This window comes from Engystomops pustulosus, chromosome 5 (genome assembly GCF_040894005.1).
Source record: "Engystomops pustulosus chromosome 5, aEngPut4.maternal, whole genome shotgun sequence".
Taxonomy (NCBI): domain Eukaryota; kingdom Metazoa; phylum Chordata; class Amphibia; order Anura; family Leptodactylidae; genus Engystomops; species Engystomops pustulosus.
This window is the reverse complement of record NC_092415.1, coordinates 109,067,290-109,091,538: the sequence shown is the minus strand read 5'-3', so window position 1 is coordinate 109,091,538 and position 24,249 is coordinate 109,067,290. Positions and strand designations below refer to the sequence as shown.

Here is a 24,249-nt window from a genome sequence, read left to right as displayed (position 1 = left end):
ATGTTATATAGAATTGTTTTCCCTAAATCCCTTCCTCATCCAATCCCTTCCCTTCCTTGTTTGAACTTGATGGACATGTGTCTTTTTTCAACCATATAAACTATAATAAACTATGTCATAAAGGATTTTACTTTCTTGTTTTTGCCCCAAGAGTTACAATTCCCTCATCTAAAATTACCTTTTTGGGTGCCCTTTTCCAACCAGGTTTGATGTGTATTCACGTTTTAAAATGAGAATTTTGGGTGCGATTTTTATATTTAAAAAATCACTCCCGGCGGCACTTAAACAGCTAAAGTGGTTTGCTCACGAAAAAAAGAAAATTTGCTAATTTGAATCCCCTAGTGAAGTTTACACAATAAAGATCATTTTTAACCCCTTAATTTAGAATTTTAGAATTTTATTGCTGTTTTAGCTCCTATCACTCAGTGATGGTCGGTGTAAAATTCCAATGTGTGGGCGGGGACTCTCTAAGCAGACACGTTATGATCCCTCTAGTTCTGTGTGCTGACAATGTGGTTAGATTAGCAGGATACATGTTTATCTACACTTTCAATTACCTTCCGAACATTGTACTAGTATCTGTCACAAGGTAAGAGAGATGGGACACATCAGAGATGAGATAAGATCCATGAGATGCATATTACACACAATGACACACTCAGCTCTACTACATCTCTGCTCTTCCACAACACACTGTTAGATCTGAGGTGCCTCCCTCACTGTATAAAGAACTTATCTGCTTGTAGCTCTTCTCAGGATGTAATGTGCTGTTTGTAGGCAGGAAGTCAGTGAGTGTGAGGAATGCAAGGGTGGGGACCAGAGACAGGGAGCAAAGAATATCTCAGCACCACAGCGTCAGACAGAAAAGCAAGATGGCGCCCGACCCTAAAGTCAGAAGATACAGAATTGTAAAAAAAGAGGCGACTGAAATTGTGTACAGCAGGATTGAAAGAGACAGGTTGGACTTATATCTGTGAAATGTGTATTTTTGTTAACAACATTGAATTAGAGAATGTGTTAATTTTTTTTCCTGCCCTGCGGGTGCGCTGGCTATATACTGCAGGGGCTGCTGGCTATATAGTGGGGGGACAGGGGCTGTTGGCTATATACTGTGGGCAGGGGCTACTAGCTATGTACTGAGGGCAGGGGCTGGCAGGCTGTATACTGGAGGGCAGGGGCTGGCAGGCTGTATTCTGGAGGGCAGGGGCTGGCAGGCTGTATTCTGGAGGGCAGGGGCTGGCAGGCTGTATTCTGGAGGGCAGGGGCTGGCAGGCTGTATTCTGGAGGGCAGGGGCTGGCAGGCTGTATTCTGGAGGGCAGGGGCTGGCTGGCTGTATACTGGAGGGCAGGGGTTGGCTGTATACTGGGGGCAGGGGCTGGCTGTATCGGGGGACAGGGGCTGGCTGTATACTGGGGCAGGTGCTGGCTGTATACTGGGCGCAGGGGCTGGTGTATACTGGGCGCATGGGCTGACTATAAACTGGGGGTCAGAGTCTGGCAGGCTATATACTGGGTAATATTGGCAGGCCAGCTATATACTGGGGAGGCTGTGACCAATGCATTTCCCACCCGAGGCTTATACTCGAGTCAATAGGTATTCTACACAATGTTTTGTGTAGAATTTTATGCATTTTTTTATAACATTTTACACTTTGAATCAAAAATGCATGAAGGCGCCTATTTCTATAAACTCTTTAATGCAATGTTGAAAATGGCGCTGTTTTCAGAAAATATGTGGTTTGTTGGGGTTTACTATAATTCATTTTGCTGTAATTGTCTGTGATGTTTTATTTGCAAACGTAAAAATTGTGCTGGTCAATAACGCGACATTTCCAATAATGCCCGGCAGCAAAAGGGTTAACACCTCACAGTTTTTATGAATTGCCACTCGTAACACATTTCCATGTGGATTGAAACCAAACGAGAATACAAATGTATTACTCTTATTATCCTCTATTGTATATTTCTGGTTCCCTTCTGTCCTAGTGATTACCATGGAGTTTTTTTTCCACTTTCTCCAGTGCCTCGTCTATCAGGTGTATTGGATAACCAAGTTCTAATAGTCTCCCTTTCAAATCCAAAGATTGGTGCATGAAACCAGTCTCAGTACTGCTCAATCTTTTTATTCGAATTGACTATAGGGTAAACTTTCTTTTGTGTTTTCAGGATGGAAGCTATCGAAACGTAATAGGGAGTTAGTTGCCATTGACTTTCTGAAGGTGGAGGTTACTGATCTACCCTCTATTTTTGCCTTCACCTGTAGAAATTCCAACTGTTTGTCTCCAAAAAATGGAAGTGTAGCACATATTCATATCATTGGATTTACTCAAAGGATCCACAAATTCCAAAAAACACTGTTCCGTACCATCTCATACGACAAAAACATGTCCACTGTAGAAATGAACCTACTTTCAAAGACTGCAAGTGTAAAGGAGATATTAATCGTGAATTTATAAGATTGGTTGAACTATTGGGCAATTACAAACTTTGTTGAAATATGAGGCATCTATTGAAGCTTCCAGGCCTCTTTTACAACATCCTGTACAACCTGATAAACTCTGACCTGCAGAATGTTCTGTGGTGACCTCATTTTGGGGGCTGCTTGACAAGCTGAGTGTGTTCCTTATTTCTCCCACCTCCAGGGAATCAGGATTTACTTTAAGTTGCAAGTTTCTGTTATTTTCTCCCTTTTTATTTTATAACTGTTTTGCCATGTTGTGTGTCATTTTATTTAGTAATTCTTTTGTTTTTAATATCTTTTTTATGCACTGACCAACTTTTTAGTGGTGTGACAAGGTGACTGCCTGAGAAGGAAGAGTTGATGTAGAGTGGGGATACTTATTGGTCCCAGTATAAATGCAATAAGTGGTGGCAGCGAGTCTGAGGGATGCTGGAGCTGTATGAGGTGTGATTTATGCTCAATTTGTGTCCTGAGTCAAAGGTGAGAGCAAGTTTGAGTAGGCTAAATTAACCCGTACAGTTGCACCCCAAGTCACGTGACGAAGCGGCGGCGTCCTCACCGTGACAGCAAGAAAAATTTTAGTCAAAGTACAGGCCACCGGAGTGCCCATAGCCATTTATCATTGAATTTATCATTGAAAAAACGCATTGGGGGTAAGTATAAATAATTCTCCTCTTTTTGAGCATTAAACAGCCCAGCACAGACTCTCTCCACCCCCAGGTCGTGCGGAATCCGAGTATACAGGCATTCGACTTCAGTAGAAGCCATTTTAAAGGGAACCTGTCACCAGAGACCTCATTTTCACTAAAGACAGGTTGCAGAGGCTTATTACATCTGCAGTGCAAATCTGGTTCACTGCCTTTTCTAAGCAATTGCATTATAACACAAAATTATATTGTAACTGACCTTGCATACTGACAAAATCTTGGGGTAGTCACAGGGGCAGGACTTGGATGCATTTCAAAAAACAACATGTGACTTGTTTGTGTTACTCACTCCTCAGAGCTTGGCCCCCACCTTTGTGCTCCTGTACAGCTCCACCTCCTGCTCCTTCTCAGAGGTCACAGCCTGGTCAGCCTGACATCAGTGGGGGAGGGTCAAGCTGTACAGGAGCAGAAAAATGGAGGCAGCCTGCAGCTCAGTTACATGTTGTTTTTTGAAATGCATCCAAACCAAGGCCCAGCCTCTGTGACTACCCCAGGATTTTATCAGGATGCAAGAGTAAGTTATAACACACAATTATGTTGTAATGCAAATGCTAAGAAAAGACAGAGAGGCATTTTTGCACTGCAGGTGTCATGGGCTTTTACAATCTGTCTTTAGTGAAAATGACAGGTTCCCTTTAAACTCATCTTGCCACTACTTGTCATTAATTTCTGAGGCATGAGTCAATTGTATTGACCATTCTACAACTGCTTCCCGATTATGACTCTTTTATTTACCGTATTATGTATTTTTCAAAAAATGTTTGATTCTAAACCCATCTTGCCAATCAAGGCCTTAAAGTCTCCATTGGCCTTCAAATATGAAGGGATACTACTCAATGCTGGGTACAAAAGCCAGTCAAGATATTAAGAGATGTGTCCAGTAACCGAACCTATGTCCCAACCAAGGCTGCCACTAGGAATTTAGGGGCCCCTGACTGGAAGATTTTTGTGGGCCCCTCCCACCCATATCCATTCCCACATTGACGAATTACATTATACGCTATTATTTTGACCAAAACATTTTTGAGCCATGACAAACTAGACTCTGCAGTGCCCACTCAGTATATAGATAGCCCCTGCACGTACCCACTCAGTATATAGACAGCCCCTGCACGTACCCATTTAGTATATAGACAGTCCCTGCACGTGCCCACTCAGTATATAGACAGTTGTGTCCACTCAGTTTATAGACAGCCCCTGCACATGCCCACTCAATATATAGACAGTTGTGTCCACTCAGTATATAGACAGCCTCTGCACGTGCACACTCAGTATATAGACAGCCCCAGCACTTGCCTACTAAGTATATAGAAAGCCCCAGCACATTCCTACTCTGTATACAGACAGCCCCAACATATGCCTACTCAGAATATAGACAGCCCCTGCACATGCCCACTCAGTATATAGACAGTTGTGTCCACTCAGTATATAGACAGCCCCTGCACGTGCACACTCAGTATATAGACAGCCCCAGCACTTGCCTACTCAGTATATAGACAGCCCCAGCACGTGCCTACTCTGTATATAGACAGCCTCAGCACATGCCTACTCACTATGTAGACAGCCCCAGTACACGTCCCCTCAGTATATAGATAACACCACCAGTCAGCCCCCCACAGTTCACAGCAGATGCCCCCCTTAATGAAATGTCCACTCTAGATGCACCCCTTTAATGAAATGTCCTGCCAGATGCCGCCATCCTCCTCTTGAAAAAGTAAAATAAAATCTATACTCCCCTTTCGGCTTCTTTTCTCGGGCCCAGCAGCTCCGTCTTCTCCTCGCGGCTCCGTCTTCTGTTCTTCTGGCATGACCATGACGCGGCGTTGCCACGGTACGTCATAGTGTAGGGGCCCGTGCAGCACATACAATATACACCGCCTCTTCATAGTGATGTGTCCGGGCTGGAAGAGCAAAAGACAGAGCCGTTGGACCAGGGAGAAGATTTTTATAGATTTTTTTTAGACTATAGAAAAATAGAGAATATAGCAAAAAACTGGCAAAATTTTCCCCGATCTATGAAGAAGCTGGAGCCTCTTAGTGGATATGGACCATTCTCTGTAAACCCTAGAGATGGTTGTGCGTGAAATCCCAGTAGATCAGCAGTTTCTGAAATACTCAGACCAGCCCTTCTGGCACCAACAACCATGCCACGTTCAAAGGCACTCAAATCACCTTTCTTCCCCATACTGATGCTTGGTTTGAACTGCAGGAGATTGTCTTGACCATGTCTACATGCCTAAATGCACTGAGTTGCCGCCATGTGATTGGCTGATTAGAAATTAAGTGTTAACGAGCAGTTGAACAGGTGTACCTAATAAAGTGGCCGGTAAGTGTATATTGGTGAGCCATTTCTTTGGTTCTTTCTTGATTAATTGTGTTAATTTGCGCTGGCTTTTTTGGATTAATATGGCTATGTTAGCCAGTCTGCTTGATCTACGTTATTTTAAGACTGGAGTTTGTGCAAGTCTTGCACACCAGAAACATACACAGAGCGCGGACATGAAAAACGCTCATGTGAAAGTGGCTTAAAGGGGTTCTCCTGTCGGAGATATCATAGCGCTGAAACCTCCACTAATAAGTCATTTAGGCCCTATCCTGTGGATTAACTCTTACTGAGAAAGATAATAGGGAGACTTATGTTCTTCCTGTACATGCAAATCGTCTGGCACTTAGGGTAGGAATCCCTATTGGTAAAATGATTTTAGTTTCCTTATAAATATAGTACGCAGAAATTGAAATATAGTTCTTATCAAGCAAATCTCATTCATCTAAGTGGGCAAAGGTCTAAGCACATGCAGCAGGAACTACCCTCTTCAAAAATAAATATTAAACTGGAGTCACAGAAATCTTTATCTTTAAAGAACTGTAATGTGTTTGTCTGTATATGGACTAACGTAAAAGCAAAAAGAAAACAAATAGCTTAGTTTGACTGTAAAAATCATTACATTCTGTAAACTGGATTTGTAAGGGTAGGTACCATCTTTTTACTATTATTTGTAGTATTGAAGATTGAAAAAATTATCTTCATTAAATGTTACCGTGATTAAAATGTTTTCTTTTTATCTGCATTAATAATTAATTTTTTTCTATTTTCTTCTCAGAATAGTTATAATATTTATAATCATAAAAATATTCTTCTACGTCTGCTGGTATCGTTCACGGCAGAGACAGCTGGATGCTTATCTCAGCAATCCACGAAATGCACAGATTGTAATTGTTGGAGGAAGGGCATATCTGCACCAACTGTGTGAACAGCGACAAAATGTAAGTATTTATATTAGTGTGTACTAAAGTGTTCAAGGTCTTATTATGAAGTACAAAAGCATAAAACCAGTGACATTTGAGTTACAGGCCTTCCTTGGGTTGTAAAATACAGGACAACATCCCAGGACACCCATTGCCTCAAACAGGATATAACAAATCATATTATGTAAATAAAACTGTAGTATCTGAAAGTGTCATTTCAGACAATAAAACTTAATTTTTACTGCTGCAAATATGTACTTTCGTCTTATAGTTCAAGGTGAGGAGGGTCCTTTACATGCTCTTTGCAAAGTGTTCAGAGGATAGAATCGGGCCAACATATGATTTGTATGCATTCGGCCTAATTCTGCAGGAATTCAAGTCTTGATGGACCCCTTTTTTCTAATATTTAAGGATTCTTTGAAGCGTAACTCCAAAGTTACCTTGCCAAATATAGATTTCGTACTAATGGAGATATCCCATGACATTCCAATGATACCTGTATCATGCTGCTGGCCTCTTCCTAACCTGAGATGCAGCCTGATATATCTATAAGCCCTACTTGTAAAATCCTCTCCAGCTTCTCCTGAAGTAGGCGGACACTTCCTGGTTATGATTCGGCTAAGGAATTGCCTTATCCTATGTTCAATGCTTCCGATATTAATCATTTTTCCTGTCAACATCTGTGTGCAGTGGTTACAACTTCCACATCTTTGGTTACCTAATGGGGTGCTTTTGTTTAACCAGTTCTCTTCTCTTGGTGACCCTGAAAGTCTACTACGTACCAGATGATCTTTAATTGTTTTGCTTCTACGAAACGTGACTAATAGTCTGTTTTCTGCTACAGTTTTTAATAAGGGATCAGATTTTACCATAAACCAATTCTTTTTGATGGCATTCCGAGTTTTCAGGGCCAGTTTATTCAATAGCTGCTCTGGGGTCATGCTTACGGCTTTCTCCATTGTCTGCCTAAGGAGATATTGCGGTTAACCTCGCTTTAGTAGGCGGTTTGTTAATTCCTCTACCTCATGTATGTCCCTGATCACAGGAAATTATAGCATGCCTCAATGGACCCATGGGGAGAACTAGAAGGCATGCTGAGATTTCATGTGATCAGTTACATACATGGGATAGATTTTGAAAATATAAGGGGGTAAAGGACCTTAGCCAACATCATCCTGGTCACATGACATGAAAGTAGCATGGGACATGTGGAGGATCTGCTGAGGAGGCTCGATAAGAGAACAAAATTATTTTCATGGGGATGAAATAATTTTTAGCTAAAAAAGAGGGTGTCAGTTCTATCTGAATGTCACTAGCTGTATTTATGACAAATGTGGAGACAGGTTCCCTATAAGTAATAATGAACGAACAGTGGAGGTAAAGTCATTTTCTTTCATACACTGACGTGTTCAACATTTCGCCGCGCTTCGATGGACCAGCAGGATAAAAGCATGTCTTAAATGCAACCTAGCTGGAGGTGACATGGTGTATTGCATATACATAATTTCTGGGATGTAGAAATTCCAATTCATCTGCATATCTACTTTTCTTCATCCTGCAAGAAAACTAAATTTTTTCACAAAATGGCTTAGAATAAGCCTACAAGGTAGAACTTGATGTTTTTTTTCTAACCTTGTTTTCTATGATACTCCAGGGAAGAAATGGTCTGACTAAATGGTATTTGGAGATGGATATCAGCAGTAGACTGGGACCTTTACACATTTGTTTTCCTGGGAACCCTTACCAAAGCTGGAACATAATCAACCTTAATGGCCCACACATATCAAACTGCCTGTGGCAGTTTTCAGGGGCATTTTGCACATAAATACATGTATTTATGAAGCGTTTAAGCCACTTTAGTGTTGCGGCTGCACTGTGTCCACCCCGACAGTGCGCCTAAATGGGCACTCCGGAGCGGATTTGCATCAGTCGCCACATTTATGTTGGAAGTCCCGCCACCAGAGACGATAGCTAGGGGTTCAGCGTAGGGGTGGGCAAAACTTGTCCAAGTGGGCCCCCAACCCAGATGTACCAATATTCCACCATACTGGTTCTCCGCAGGCCTCCTTATTAATAATCATAGTATATACCGTATATACTCGTGTATAAGCCGCGTTTTTCAGCACAAAAAATGTGCTGAAAAACCTCGCCGCGACTTATACACGAGTCAATGATAAAAAAAAAAAAATTAATACTCACCCTCCGGTGTCCCCGATGTTCCTCGTGGCTCCCGATCCCTGTCGCGGCTCCCGGCGGCTCCCCGTGTCTTCTCTTCTGTCTTCTCTAGCCGGCAGAGTCGCGTTCATGCAATCTGCCAGCCGTTGCACACTGTGATGCGACGCAGTCGCCGCGGATGACGTCATCAGCGGCGACAGCGCTGCATCACAGTGTGCGACGGCCGGCGCGATCTCCCGGCCAGAGAAGAGTGAAGAGTGAAGAAGCCGCCAGGAGCCGCGATGGGGATCGGGAGCCGCGACGAACATCGGGACAACGGAGGGTGAGTATTAAGTTTATTTCTTTATCTGTATACTAATAGGGGCTGCTGTATACTACTGGGGCAGGCTGTATACTGATGGGGGCAGGCTGTATACTACTGGGGGCAGGCTGTATACTACTGGGGGCAGGCTGTATACTACTGGGGGCAAGCTGTATACTACTGAGGGCAAGCTGTATACTACTGGGGGAAGGCTGTATACTACTGGGGACAAGCTGTATACTACTGGGGGCAGGCTGTATACTGCAAGGGGACAAGCTGTGTTCTCCTGGGGGGCAAGCTGTATACTACTGGGGGGCAAGCTGTATACTACTGGGGGGCAAGCTGTATACTACTGGCGGCAAGCTGTATACTACATGGGGGCTGGCTGTATACTACACCCTCGGCTTATACTCGAGTCAATAGGTTTTCCCAGTTTTCGGTGGTAAAATTAGGGGTCTCGGCTTATACTCGGGTCGGCTTATACTCGAGTATATACGGTAATTATGTAGTGACTTATAGGAGACCTCTCTGTACTCATACACATGTCCTGTTTCTTCTGTATGACCAGTGCCGCTCTGACTTCTACCAGTGGGATCTTGGATCTTATTAGAGAACCTGTCAGGTAGATTTGGGACTGCCCACAGGTCCTTATGAGGCATTTATACTAATGCAGATGTGAGTCTGATAAGGCACAGAGAACTCACATTCAGAGCTCTCGCACCTCCTCTCTCAATGCTTCACTGAAGCTGAAACACTCCAGCTTCATAGCACATGCTGTGCACCTACAGCGCTAGTGCCATGAAGCCAGGGTGTACTACTCCAGCTTCATAGCACTTGCTCTGCACCTACAGCACTAGTGCCGTGAATCCAGGGTGTACTACTCCGGCAGCATTATCAGTATCACACAGATGCTGAAAGGACCAGACTGAGAAATTATTTTTATGCGTTTACGAACAGTAATTATACAGAGCGATTTGGAACACTAAACCACTAGTCCCAAATCACCTGACAAGTTCCCTTTTAAGTTTATAACAAGATATTTTTATTGAAAGTGGTTGACATGACAACAGGTATGAATGGAAAATCTTGACTTTATATCCATCAATCTTGGCCACATTATAATTAGCAGTCATGAGCACAGGATATATCGTCCCCACGCATTAAGTATCTTTCTTAGATGATCCAGGCATGTCAAGCTTACAGAAGGAAACCTGCGGGATCAACAACAAGAGGAGCATAGGTAAGTATTTTTAGTTTTAATTTAGAAGTAGATTACCTTTAAGCCGTACAGTCAGTTCTGATAAATTTCCTTGCAGTATCTTATAGACTTAAACTAAACAACTGAATATGGGACATTACCTCAGGAGAAGATAAGCCATCAAGGAATCTGCAAAGCAGATTTTTGTGTCTGGATAGGACACTTAAATAACTCATGTGAAATCTCCAGCATCAAGAAATGTAATAGGCTCTGTGGTCTTGTTACAAAAGAATTTTTCTTTTTTTCCTTCTTTTAACCCAGCAGAAAGTATTCTGTAAGATTTAGTAAGATTTGTAGAACTGCTGATAATACAACTTTTAGATAACAGGAATGTTTCACATTTTTAAAAATGGCAGCTATGCATGTAAATGTAAAACATGTGGAGAAAATAGAAAACGTCAAAATCAATTCTAGTTGGCTGGTCATAAATTTTATAAAATGTTATTTTAACTCTTTTCATGTAAAAGATAGAGGCTTTTTTTACAATTGCAATCTGGTTTAACTGTAACACATTACTGTGTAGTTTAACTGGTTTAACTGTAACACATAGCTGCGCATACGCGGGCCAGCCACGAGGAGCCTCAGCTCTGGCTAGTCCACGCCCCAGTAGACACATAAGAAAATGTACATATTAGGAGAATAAAAGTTATCAAAAAATTGCGGGGACGTGAGGATTAGCCCTTAAAAGGGCTATCCTCACATCCTATAGATCCACCTACCACCCAATTTACCTTTATAGGTAGATCCGTGGTGGTAGGTTCCCCTTTAAAGAGAACCTGTCCCTGAAAACAAACAAACATAAGGTTCTCCAGTATGAATGGCGATCGCGCAGGGAGCATAAGATGAACATAGGTACAATGTGTCATGAGAATACTTGCTGCGGGGTCTGTATTGTATGCTTAATCTAATTGACCAGGAACAGACAAACCAAAGACAGACAAGACATACAGACAATACAGACAAGAGAAGGGGGGGGGGGATAGGGGAAGTGGGGTATAGGCTAGGGAGGGAAGGGGGAGGTGTCTCCCATATCTTCATTCCACATGTGTTATCTGTTTGAATAGGGTTGTGCTTACAGAGAAAGAGGTCCTGAAAAGTAGGGTCTTATTCCTTCCAAGGGGCCCAGACTCGGTTTGTTTTGCTCGGATTTGGAAAGTCATCGCCCACCAACTCTTCGTATAAATCGAAACTCTTGTATCCACTCCACGGTAGTCTCCATCCACGCTGCTGCAAGAAAATGGCGAAAGAGGCCCTTTTTAATTGAAGACCTGGGTGCGCTTCCACCAGTTACCCAGTTCTAGGTATCAAATACCATTTGCCAGAAAGGTTGGATTTCCTAACAGCTCCACCAGATATGCAACACGAATCCCACCTCCGCATTGCACCTCCAACAGAGGTCATAATCCGCCATATAAATTTTGTGAAGCATAAGATGGCAACTGTACCACCTGGATAATATTTTGTAGTTCATCTCCTGGGAACTACAGGGCAGAGGCAATATGTGGCAGATGAGAGGCTTTTTCCCTTTCCACGTCAATAAGCTCAACTGAAATTTCTGTCTCCCAGGTAAATGTCAAACCACGTTTGCCCACAAGAGGATTCACTCAGTAAGATAACATAGAGTTGGGATAGCACATGTTCAGGAGGGAATGGGGACCTAAGGAGGGCCTCAAGGGCCATTTGGGATGAGCCAAATCTAGAGTCAGTGTCGGAGCTAAAGTAGGAATCTGTGCCTATCCATTCTCCATGGAAATGCTGGGTTGTGAAACAGAGGGGTAAGGGGTCCTCTCAATCTCGCCAGAAAGTCCCTGGAGACTAGTTTGTCCCATTTGTGATAAAAGTAGGGGGAGAAAAGGGAGTGCACAGACCCCTCTGGGCAGTCTGGAGCCATGGGATTGTGTGCAGATATGGATGGGTAAGTGCAATCTCCACACCCACCCACTGCTAAGATGTAGAATGGTAGTGCTAGTCTACAAGGCGCTGAAGCTCGGCTGGCGAATGGTACAGTTTGGGGTCTGGGAGGCCCCACCCCCACTAGATTCAGGGCGCAACAGAATAGCATAACTGATCTGACTGGACCATTCCTACTCCCCAAGGCAATCATCCGAAAAGCAGAGCAAAGTATAGTGAAAAAGCTAATCAGCCCCCTTCCCCCGTAACATTATCCAGTGAGTCTTGTTTTTTACATAAAGATCAATAGTTTAATTTGCACGAACTTGGGGTTCATATAGCTTTCTTTAACTGTAAATTGTTAAGTTTTTCAATTTTCACAAAAAAAAGGAATGGTGTACAACGTGATAGGCAATGTGCATACACTACATCAGACAAGGCAGAATAATTCAGAGCATACCCCACAACATGTGGGATGTCAACATGGTTATATCTCCATATGCCTGTAGACAATGTATGGCAGTGATCCCCATCCTCCACTGAATGTCCACTATAGATGTTCTCCACTGATATAAGGACAGTTCCGTCAATTGGTAGAAGCCCTGATTATCAGCGGACAGAACTTGCTTACCTGATCAGCTTTCTAAACATTTTTCTTCTTGCATTTGTGGCTTTGAGACAATTGGTACTTGCAGCTTAGTACAAGTAGGCAGGGGCAGAGGCATTGGGAGAGCACAGGGCCCCCTGTCATAACAGCAGCAAATCACTGCTGCTAATGATTTTCACTCCTCCGACCTTTAAGGGTTAAAGCTAAACCAGAGAACATATCCCACTGTATAAGAATACAATGGGACACATTCCTATTATCCATTGTATACGTTGGAAAGATTTTTTTTAAATCCTTCTAAAAGGCTGTTTTATTTTTATAATTACAAACTGTTGTGTCTTCTTCTTAACTACTGTTATACTCATTTATTCATTTTCTTATATATAAGAATATATCGTTAAAATAAATATCATACAATATTCAGCAAAACAGTATGTCCCACCTGTCCCTATTTCCCAGCACTGTATCAGGTGCTGGGACAGGGGTCGTGGCACGGGAGATCGGTAGCACTGGAGGAGGTAATTACAGCCCCTCATTTAAAGAATTTTTATGAAAGTCAGCCAACCCCTATAATGACAAAATGAATCTACTGTCTGTATATACTGTTTTGCTGAATATTGTATGATACTGATTTTAACAATATTTTCAATATTGAATTCAATATTTTCAATATGAATAAATGAGTTTAACAATAGTTAAGGTTCAGAAAGCATATTGAATAGAGCCTAAATAATACATCCAGGATGCCAATAATATAAGCATCAATATTGTGTACAAAGTGTCCATATCAATACATTTCACAATTGAGTAGCATTCTGAGAGCAAGAAAGGCAAGCAGTTGCTCACAGTGTTTTAATGTTAAATTTGCCATTATACTCCATATTCCTATTTTTGTTTTGCAGCCCTCAGTGTGGGCCAATTGGTATGGTGTTCAAGATGACAGCTCTCTAGGCGAACCTTCTGCCTCACTACCTCCCGCACCCTCCTATAGCCAGCTTGAAGTGCCACCTCCATATGAAGCCATCTCTGCAGGTATGATCAAACGTTGTACATTTGCTAAATAGTATTAATGGAATGTTTGCCAGTGTTTAAACCAGTGGTCAGCTACCATTAATGGAACTGCAGAAAACCTTTGTCATTTGTCAGAAAAAAGATTGGAGGGGACAGTTAAAATTGCATGCAGTAAGGAAATGTGATTGGCTTGCTTAAATAAATGTGTTTTAAGAGCATGTTTGAAGCTTTGGAGGTTGGGTATTAGTCTGATAGACCAGTGTCGGGCATTCCAGAGAATTGGTGCAGGTCGGGAGAAGTCCTGGAGACTTGAGTGGGAGGTTCGAATAAGGGAACAGAATAATTTCAGATCAATGGCAGATGAAAGAGCACAGGTGATGAGGGTGATTCATATAAACTGTATTCAGGAGACAGGCAACCAATGCAGTGATTGATATAGACTGGAGGAGTCCTTGAAGCAATTGGTTTGAAAGAAAAGCCTGGCTTCTGTGTGATGTATAGATTGTAGAGGAGAGAGTTAGTGGAAGGCTGATTAGTAGGGAGTTATAGTAGTCTAGACCTGAGTGAATCAGACCAACAATTAGCATTTTAGAGGTTTCCATTGTAAGAAATGGTTGGATTCTAGAAATGTTTTTAAGGTGGATATGGTATGAACATGCAAGTAATTCAATATACAGTGCAAAAGAGAGGTCAGAGTCAAGTATTCCCCAAGACAGTGGGCCTGCTGCCTTAGGGTTATGGTGATCCCACAGACAGATGTAGATTTGGGTTGGGTTGTTTAGTACACAGTGTAAATATAAAAAGTTCCATTTTGGAAAGATTACGTTTCAAAAGAGAGATATCATGATGTTAGAGACAGCAGAAAGACAAATACTAGTATTTTGAAGTAAGGCAGGGTTAATCTTACATGCAGAAGTATATAGGTGGGTACCATTAGCATAAAGATGACAATGAAAACCAAATCTGCTGATGATTTTCTCAATAGTGACAGTGTAGAGGGAAAAGAAAGGAGGAACTAGGACTGAGCCCTGAGGAACCCCGACAGTGAGCAGAAGATGAGAAAAGAAAGATCCAGAAAAGTAGAAACTGAAAGTGCAGTCAGAGAGAAAGGAAGAAAACAAAGAGAACAGTGCCCTTCAGGCCAAAGGAGCATCCTGAGGAGGAACAGGTCGTCCCCAGTATCAGACACTGTCAAGAGATTTAGAAGAAAAATGAAAGAATAGTGCCCTATGGATTTAGCAGTGAGGAGATCATTGGAGATTTTAGAAAGAGCAGAATACATAGTACGAAACCCGGATTGTAGGGGATGAAGAAGAGAGTTTACAGAGAAATAGCGGGTTAGTCGAGAATACATTAGGCCTCCAGGAGTTTGGAGATGAATGGGACAGACTTCCTTAACTTTAGTGCTTTTCTTTACATAGTTTTCAGGGCAGTTGGTATTTTGTAACATTGGTGACTCAGATACTAGGTATTCCATGATTCTTAGTATTCCTATACTCTTTCTCAAAGATAGTCTACCAACTTCCAAATCATCTCACAAATAAACAAAGTATTGTATAGGACAGTGATGGCAAATCTTTTGGAGACAGAGCGCCCAAACTACAACCAAAATTCCCTTATTTACTGTGAAATGCCAACATGGCATTTTAAGCAGTAACTTATTGCCACCTGTTCTTCCACATCTTACAATTGTATCGGCCCCCTGAGACCACCAATACAGGAGGGCAAATTCAGACTCTTGTTGTAGCTTCTCTCCAGGGTCTCCTTGTAGAGGAAGAATGGTGGGTCTAGCAGGAAGATCTCCAAAGATATTGCAGTTCTGTCCACACCTGTTCACTTTTCCCGCAGTTCCAAACAGCCAATGAAGTGTTGCTTTAAAATAGCACTGGGAGCAGCATTAATGCTATTGTTTGTATAATAAAAAGTTATGCATTTTTCCAATATACTTTCTATATCAATTCCTTACGGTTTTCTAGATCTCTGCTTGCTGCCATTCTGTTGAAAACTTTTTTTTTTTTTGGGACAGAAATCTGACCATGGTGCAGAAATCATTAGTATCAAAGTGTAATCAGAGCTGTGTGTTATAACGAGCTGTGCACCTGTGTGACTATGGTCAGATTTCTATCCACTGGAAATAAATAACGAAGCTTCCTTGACTGCAAGCAGAGATCTAGAAAACAATGAGGAACTCATACAGAAAGTATATCTTTTCATTATACAAACGATAACATTTATTTGCTAGGATGATTTGGTGGATTTGGTCCTATTTGGTGAAATATGTGCTGGGGCGATGGTCAGAGTGCCCACAGAAATGGCTCTGAGTGCCACCTCTGGCACCCATGCCATAGGTTCGCCACCAGTAGTATAGAGCACCCCATAAGTCTTCCAGACATACCTTTCTTATTTCAGATATATCCTTTAAAAAAAAAAATTACATTTTGTGAAAATTACCTTCTTGTTGCAGCAGGGATGTGGCCATGCCTGCTGATTCGCCTGTGTTCTATATGGGATGTCAGGAGGGGTATTGTAAGTGGGCATGAATAGAAGAAACCAGACGTACCAGCAGGAAGTTTGAAGGATGGTAAACTGGTTTCATGAGGAGTTCCATTAGTACACTTCTACCTGCAATGTCTGCAACTATAAGACACTAAACGTTCTTTAAAGAAATGTGAATGTTTTGTACTTTGTATAATAATGGAGATCCTCAATAACATAAAGATAAAATCAGAATTTTCTCTAAAATAACTATTTTCTCGCGTATAAGCCGACCCGAGTATAAGCCGAGGCCTCTAATTTTACCACCAAAAACTGTGAATACCTATAGACTCAAGTATAAGCCAAGGGTGGGAAATGCATTGGTCACAGCCTCCCAGTATATAGCCAGCAAGTCCCCTGTAATATATAACCTGCCAGAAAGTCCCCTGTAGTATATAGCCAGGCCCCAGTAGTATAGAGCCTGCCAGCCCCTGTAGTATATAGCCTGCCAGCCCCTGTAGTATATAGCCTGCCAGACCCCTGTACTATATAGCCTGCCAGACCCCTATACTATATAGCCTGCCAGACCCCTGTACTGTATAGCCTGCCAGACCCCTGTACTATATAGCCAGCCAGCCCCCAGTAGTATAAAGCCAGCCCTCTTAAGTATACAGCCAGCCAGCCCCCTTTACTCTACAGCCAGCCAGCACCCTTTAGTATATAGCCAGCCCGCATAAAAAAATAAACTTACATACTCACCTTCTGGCGTCCCCGATGCTCGTCACGGCTCTTCTTCTGTCATCTTTTTGCTGTAACAGCCAGCAGAGACGTGTTCATGCACTCTGCCGGCCAGCGCATAGTATGACGTCACTAGTGGCCGCGTCATAGAATGCGCCAGCTGGCAGATCGCATGGCCGCGGTTCTGCCTGCTGTAGTGGAAAGAAGACAGAAGAGGACCCGCAACAAGCATCGGGGACGCTGAAAGGTGAGTATGTAAGTTTATTTTTTTTAGAGATAAGCCGAGTTGAAGTTTTTCAGCAAATTTTTTATGCTGAAAAACTCGGCTTATACACGAGTATATACAGTATTGAAAAAGTAAGTAGGAAAAGCCTATAGAGTGCCCTATACAATACTTTTTTTTACTAGTATTGTAATTTGGTAGCTGCTAAAAATATTCTAACAAAGTTGTTCACTGATTGTCTTTCTTTTCATTATGTAGCAGATGATTTGAAGCCTCCTCCATACAGTGAGTTGACTCCAGAAGTATGTGACCCAGACTCACACTTTTTAAACATGACAGAAAACTATGATGTTTCCAGCCTAAATGAAGCACCCCCGCCTTATACTCCACCCATAGTAATTGAAGAAATGACTACCTCTCCATACCATCAGAGCGTTACATCACCAAATACTTCGAACTCACAAAACTGTGTTCTGTAGCTCTGCCATTTCTATGTGGTAACAGGTATTAATCAACATTTTATATTTGAGACAGTGAATTATTTTCCTGGATGGGAACAGTTGTATATTGGTGCCAAGGGGATGAAAAAAGCTCTCAAACTCCGAATAGACATCTTTGTATAGTAGTCTTTCTTCTTCAATTTCTTTTTGATTCATCATTTTCTATGCATACAGACTATTTACAGAAACTGCCAACAAGGAAACCAGCCTATTGTTAAACTGCTCCTGCCATTCTACAGTGTTGGCCTAGTAATGGGTTGTCACAAGTAACTTTTTTTGTTCTAAAATTCATAGAAAACTATTTTTTTTAGAGAATCTGAGAAGAGGCCAGAAGGGCATCAGCCCTGTCAACTGCATGTCAAAGACAAGAAAGAATAGCATTACACACCATACATGGACTGAGAACTTAAGAGATGTTTCTCTAGGAGTATGATGGACACTTAATGAATTTGTTCTATTGGTTAAGACCAGTACAGGGCAATGTTGGAGAATTTCAGTTTTTTGATCACTGCCCTGAGGTATAAAGAAGCCAATTGAACATGTACTATAGACAATGCAGTTCTTTAATGCAGGAAAAACTACAAAACGAGTCCCTATGGCCTTTACACCTTCTTCAGCATTTACAACAATCTGCTGATGGATCTTTTCAGTAAGCAAAGCAGATTTTGCCCAGTGTTCTGGGTTACCTCAAGGTTGTAGCCTGCGCAATAGTGTTTCTTAGAAAGCACACAGCAAGCAACCCTTTTTTGGAACATTTAAAGCTCCTCATACATACATTGATGTTTCAAACTGGAGAACATTTTGCACTGGAGGACAGCTGGAGCATAGCTTTTAGAGAAGGCTTAGCTAAAGAACGAAGTCATTAATTTCTTGTGAAGTATTGTTTCAGGTTGGTCTTTGTTGTCTACAGTATATCTTGTTTGTGAATTATGTGTAATGTTTAAGTCAAGTCTTGTATGTTCTTTTTGGGGAACAAACCAAATTGCATTCATACATCATAACAGTATCAGTGATCTATGACTGTTTAGAAATGTAGAACTTATCAAGGGAGATACTTTTTGTAAAGAAATTGCAAACACAAGAAACACAAATTAGAGGCTGCCAGTTAGTACGTGATGACACATAGCTAGCAAGTTGGTAGAATTCAATAAGAATATTCTAGGAGCATGAAAAAATTGTGGTTTAAATCATATTTTTATCATGTAACACTGTAAAAACTTTTTATCCTTTACATTTTCCATAGGATATCTGTTACATGGTTTGTATATAGTGTTGCAATAAATTACTGTTTTAATGAAACTCTAAACCTAGTAAAGGAAGTAAACAGGAAATACACTTGGCCTCATTTTTATCAATCTGTAATATTTTCTTCATATCTAACTTGTAAAATCCTTTTCAAAAGACAGGGTTTGAAGGGCTTTTCCGTGCTGAAAGGTTAGAGAGATAGTCGCAAGTGGCTAGTCGTCCCAGGACACACACTGAATATTTTTTACATTTATTTCATGGCTTTAATTGATTATGAGAATTATATTCCATTTTTCATATTGTTTTCATTACTATGTATTCTGTAGCTTCGGTGTTCCTTAAACATTTTGAACGTCAATTCCTATCTGTATATTGCTTTGTGGTTGCAGTAAATGAACCAAGTACATATTATGCAGCCGGTTGCATAAATTAAGGCAACGTGTTGATAATTCATAAGAAAATCCTCAGATTGACCCCAAAAAGTTAAACTTTTTAGAGATATATGTCATAGTTGGTTTTAGGAAACTTTCAGTTGCATGAAATGGTGGATCCAATGATTATCCTATTTTTTACTATGGAGGGCAAAGCAAATCAGCAACAACAAAGAATTCAAAAAAATATCTTTTACACTACTTTGCTTGATAATGGAATTTTATGTTTCATGTCAACTGGCAGGAAAACAGCCGTGTGAATGAGGCCTTAGACTGTAGCTTTAACATGTCCCTAGATAACCTGTTTTCCTACCAAACAATAATAGGTAGATTACTTCTCGGGGGAGAACTTTTACAATCATAGTTAACAATTCCATAAATCTGTTTTGTGTAATTGTAATTTTATGTAACTGCCTTATGATATCACACATATACTGTTAGTTCAGTTGTTCTCCAAAATTATTTTAACTAACTCTAATTTGTTTGGAATATATAAAGTATACATACAATAGCGGGTTGCTGTTGTAGTTAAACATACTGTTGGCTGTAAAACATGTTGTGCCAAAATCAGTTGTGTTATATGTAGACAATGATAGGTTACTAATTACATTCCACTAGACTAGAAGGCGCTGACTGTAAAGCACAAATTCTTTAACACCTAATCTACTGTCAGCAGGTTGGAATACACTTTAGGCAATTTCCACAAATGTTTACAGATATATTTGAATATGATAACACTGTAGGGTGGTTGGTAGTAGTCTGACTTTCCTACCAATCAGTGGTATGAAGGAGGGCACGTCACATAGCTTATTGAATCTGATGGCAGTGGTTAAAGATTCTGTAACTTTAAAACTTTATTTTCATAGTCAGAATTACATTAGGCTCAAACTTTTATATTGTGTGGACCCATTACATCATGCTACTAGTCTGCCTACTAGTGTGCCTACTAGTCTGCAATTTCTTTTCTGATATCCCAGTACTTGCACATATTTAAATTCCTCTAATGCATCTAAGGCTAGAATTAATTAGAAACTTTAGTAGGGGCTAAGTAAAAATATAAATAATGCTATTAGTCTTAACAATTTTTTATTGATGTTGTACTTCCTTTACCAAGCACACAAACATTTTTTTATTGTGTACAGTATTGTGTCTCACTTTGCATATTTCTCAATAAAATATTAAAAACTGATGTTTTCTGATTCTTTACCGAAAGAAGAATTAACAGTCTGTGGGGCACATTTACTTACCCGGTCCAGTCGCGATCCAGCGGCGGTTTCTCCGACGCTGATTCGGGTTCTGCCGGGATTCACTAAGGTCCGTGCGCCGATATTCACCATGTTTCGCTGCTGCACCGAGGTCCGCCGAAGTTCACCTGCTTTTTTCTGGTGTATGTGAGTGCTTGATCTTGCGACACAAATGGCTTTTTAATTTCCGCATTTTTTCCGAATCCTTCGGGTTGTCCGGTGGCCACGCCCCCCGATTTCTGTCGCGCAAAAGTCGGCGCGATTGCGCCAAAAATCGATCACGTGCGCCACAATCCCGTGAAATACAGCGCAAAGCGGAAATATTCGGGAAAAACCCGACGGATTCGCAGCTGCGGACCCTTAGTAAATGTGCCCCTATATATGTAACAGATTTTCTATGCGTCTTAACTGAAATCCTTAGAATTGGAAAATAAAGTGTTTTTTTTTTATGCCCTTTTTTGATTTTTTTTTTTAGCTTTTGATTTTAATGCCACATGCACACAAAGGTATTCGCACCCGGGCGAGCATCTAGCTGGATTTAGGACTGAGGAGGGGTGAAAGTACCTCACCTCTCAATTGAAAGGCGAGCAAACTGTGCAATAATACAGCAAAACATAGAATATGTCCTATTTTTTTCCGTGATTGGTCATAGTGCGTTGACCCGGCGTGTGCTTCATTTGCACAAGGCCTAACTCAGGAAAAAAATATTCCATGTCCAATTATTAAAGTACAATAGTCTTTAATCATGTAATATTAGACTTCAACATATAAAGGGTCGGTCTGGCCCGCCGGAGGGGTCCTCAATAAAATGGGGAGGGGGGCACTTAATAAATTATGTGGGGGAGGGGGGGGCTTAATAAAATATGGAGAGGAGGGGGGACCTTAATAAAATATGGAGGGGAGGGGGTGCCTTAATAAATTATGGAGGGAAGGGGGGCCCTTAATAAATTATGGAGAGGAGTAGGGACCCTTAAAATATGGAGTGGAGGGGGGTCACTTAATAAATTATGGAGGGGAGGGGGGCCTTAACAAATTATGGAGAGGAGTGGGGGCTCTTAATAATATATGGAAAGGAGGGGGGCTTAATAAAATATAGAGGGGGGTGGCAGTGTGCATGGGGGGGCCTTAATAAAATATGGATGGGGTGGGAATGGCAGTGTGTATGAGGGGGGCCTTAATAAAATATGGATGGGGTGGGAATGGCAGTGTGTATGAGGGGGGCCTTAATAAAATATGGAGGGGGTGGCTGTGATTATGGGGGAACTTAATAAAATATGAAGGGGGAGTGGCAGTGTGATTGGGGGGGCCTTATTAAAATCTGGAGGGGGGCAGTGTGTATGACATTGTTTTATCCAGGTGTCATTTTATTGTAAGTAACTGTGGTATTTTTAGGGGCGCAGTGAGGGGGATCTGCTTCCCAGAGCTGTACACATCTGCCAGAAAATTCTGCAACCAGATTTTACGGTGATTCTGGACATGAAGGAGAAGACATGTCACCTGTGTGTCGCCTTCTTATAAAGGTTTGGAAGGTTGGTGAACAGTGCGAACACTTACATCCCTAACCACAGCCCAGCCACCAGCAGAAAGCCCGGGAAACCAGAAGTAACTCTTCTACTATCCCTAACATTAATGCCTTGAGATAACGTCACCACTGCAGCCCCTGTACACAAACCAAGAGCCGAGCACTAACAGAGAGGGAGGGAGAAAGGGCTTAGGTTATCCTTTACTTCACTGGCCCCGCTAGTGCTTAGAAATTCCCTTATCCCAGAATATTTCTATGTAGTAGTAGGTGGGCCCCAGTGTTCATTGGAAAATATGGATGTGTTATCTTGAGTTCAGTTTTGCGTCCAGTTGTGGATTGAGTGATGGACGGCTAAGTTAGACAGCAGCAGGGAGCGGCATCCAGGAATTTATTTATATATCTGCCCGGTTCTGATTATAGGTTTCTGGTTATTACAGTCCTTTGACACTTTGTAAAAGATTTATTAGAATTGTTAAAAACAAAACTGTTGTAATTGCTCATGGCAATGGAAAATGAAAGCTGAGCTATGGCCAGGCGGGCATACGTCAGCCGCGTTGGAGAGGAGGAGGGGTGATCCATTGCGCACAGCCTGTAAGACGGGGAAAGATAGGACATGTTTCACTGCATGCAGCCATTGCCTTCTATGGGGGTCGTATGTATGGTCGCAAGCTTGCGGCCATACATACGTCTCCCATACAGTTGTGTGAATGCGGCCTATGTCTGAGGGCAGTTACAGTACTCACAGTGATTCCAATACACTGACTTACACTCACCGGCCACTTTATTAGGTACACCATGCTAGTAACGGGTTGGACCCCCTTTTGCCTTCAGAACTGCCTCAATTCTTCGTGGCATAGGTGCTGGAAGCATTCCTCAGAGATTTTGGTCCATATTGACATGATGGCATCACACAGTTGCCGCAGATTTGTCGGCTGCACATCCATGATGCGAATCTCTCGTTCCACCACATCCCAAAGATGCTCTATTGGATTGAGATCTGGTGACTGTGGAGGCCATTTGAGTACAGTGAACTCATTGTCATGTTCAAGAAACCAGTCTGAGATGATTCCAGCTTTATGACATGGCGCATTATCCTGCTGAAAGTAGCCATCAGATGTTGGGTACATTGTGGTCATAAAGGGATGGACATGGTCAGCAACAATACTCAGGTAGGCTGTGGCGTTGCAACGATGCTCAATTGGTACCAAAGGGCCCAAAGAGTGCCAAGAAAATATTCCCCACACCATGACACCACCACCACCAGCCTGAACTGTTGATACTAGGCAGGATGGATCCATGCTTTCATGTTGTTGACGCCAAATTCTGACCCTACCATCCGAATGTCGCAGCAGAAATCGAGACTCATCAGACCAGGCAACGTTTTTCCAATCTTCTACTGTCCAATTTCGATGAGCTTGTGCAATTTGTAGCCTCAGTTTCCTGTTCTTAGCTGAAAGGAGTGGCACCCGGTGTGGTCTTCTGCTGCTGTAGCCCATCTGCCTCAAAGTTCAACGTACTGTGCATTCAGAGATGCTCTTCTGCCTACCTTGGTTGTAACGGGTGGCGATTTGAGTCACTGTTGCCTTTCTATCAGCTCAAACCAGTCTGCCCATTCTCCTCTGACCTCTGGCATCAACAAGGCATTTCCGCCCACAGAACTGCCGCTCACTGGATGTTTTTTCTTTTTCGGACCATTCTCTGCAAACCCTAGAGATGGTTGTGTGTGAAAATCCCAGTAGATCAGCAGTTTCTGAAATACTCAGACCAGCCCTTCTGACACTAACAACCATGCCACGTTTAAAGGCACTCAAATCACCTTTCTTCCCCACACTGATGCTCGGTTTGAACTGCAGGAGATTGTCTTGACCATGTCTACATGCCTAAATGCACTGAGTTGCCGCCATGTGATTGGCTGATTAGAAATTAAGTGTTAACGAGCAGTTGGACAGGTGTACCTAATAAAGTGAGTGTATAAGGTTTTGTTAATACACAGCAAACAATCTGACCAAGCAGCGCTTCAGAAGGAAGGGATAGAGCAGCTTCTTACTACCGAACAGTTGCTCCAATAAATATTTATTGATTTACATCAATAGTTATTACCATTAATTCAGTAACATGTCTCTTGAATGCATCTTAAAAATGATTTCAACTCAATAATTAAATCATACGTTTGTGTGTGTGGTTAGATAGATAGATAGATAGATACACTAAATAG

The 24,249-nt window shown here is 41.8% G+C and overlaps 1 protein-coding gene across 1 annotated transcript in view; it reads left to right on the top strand.

The window, feature by feature from the left end:
- Window positions 1-20,457, top strand: part of LOC140134129 (uncharacterized) — an 82,774-nt gene extending 62,317 nt beyond the window's left edge. The window contains exons 3-5 of the mRNA XM_072154762.1: window positions 6,270-6,432; window positions 13,548-13,677; window positions 17,351-20,457. Coding sequence (XP_072010863.1) covers window positions 6,270-6,432; window positions 13,548-13,677; window positions 17,351-17,571 — 514 coding nt within the window. The 3' untranslated portion in view covers window positions 17,572-20,457. The remainder of the gene's footprint in view (window positions 1-6,269; window positions 6,433-13,547; window positions 13,678-17,350) is intronic.
- Window positions 20,458-24,249: the final 3,792 nt, after the last annotated feature.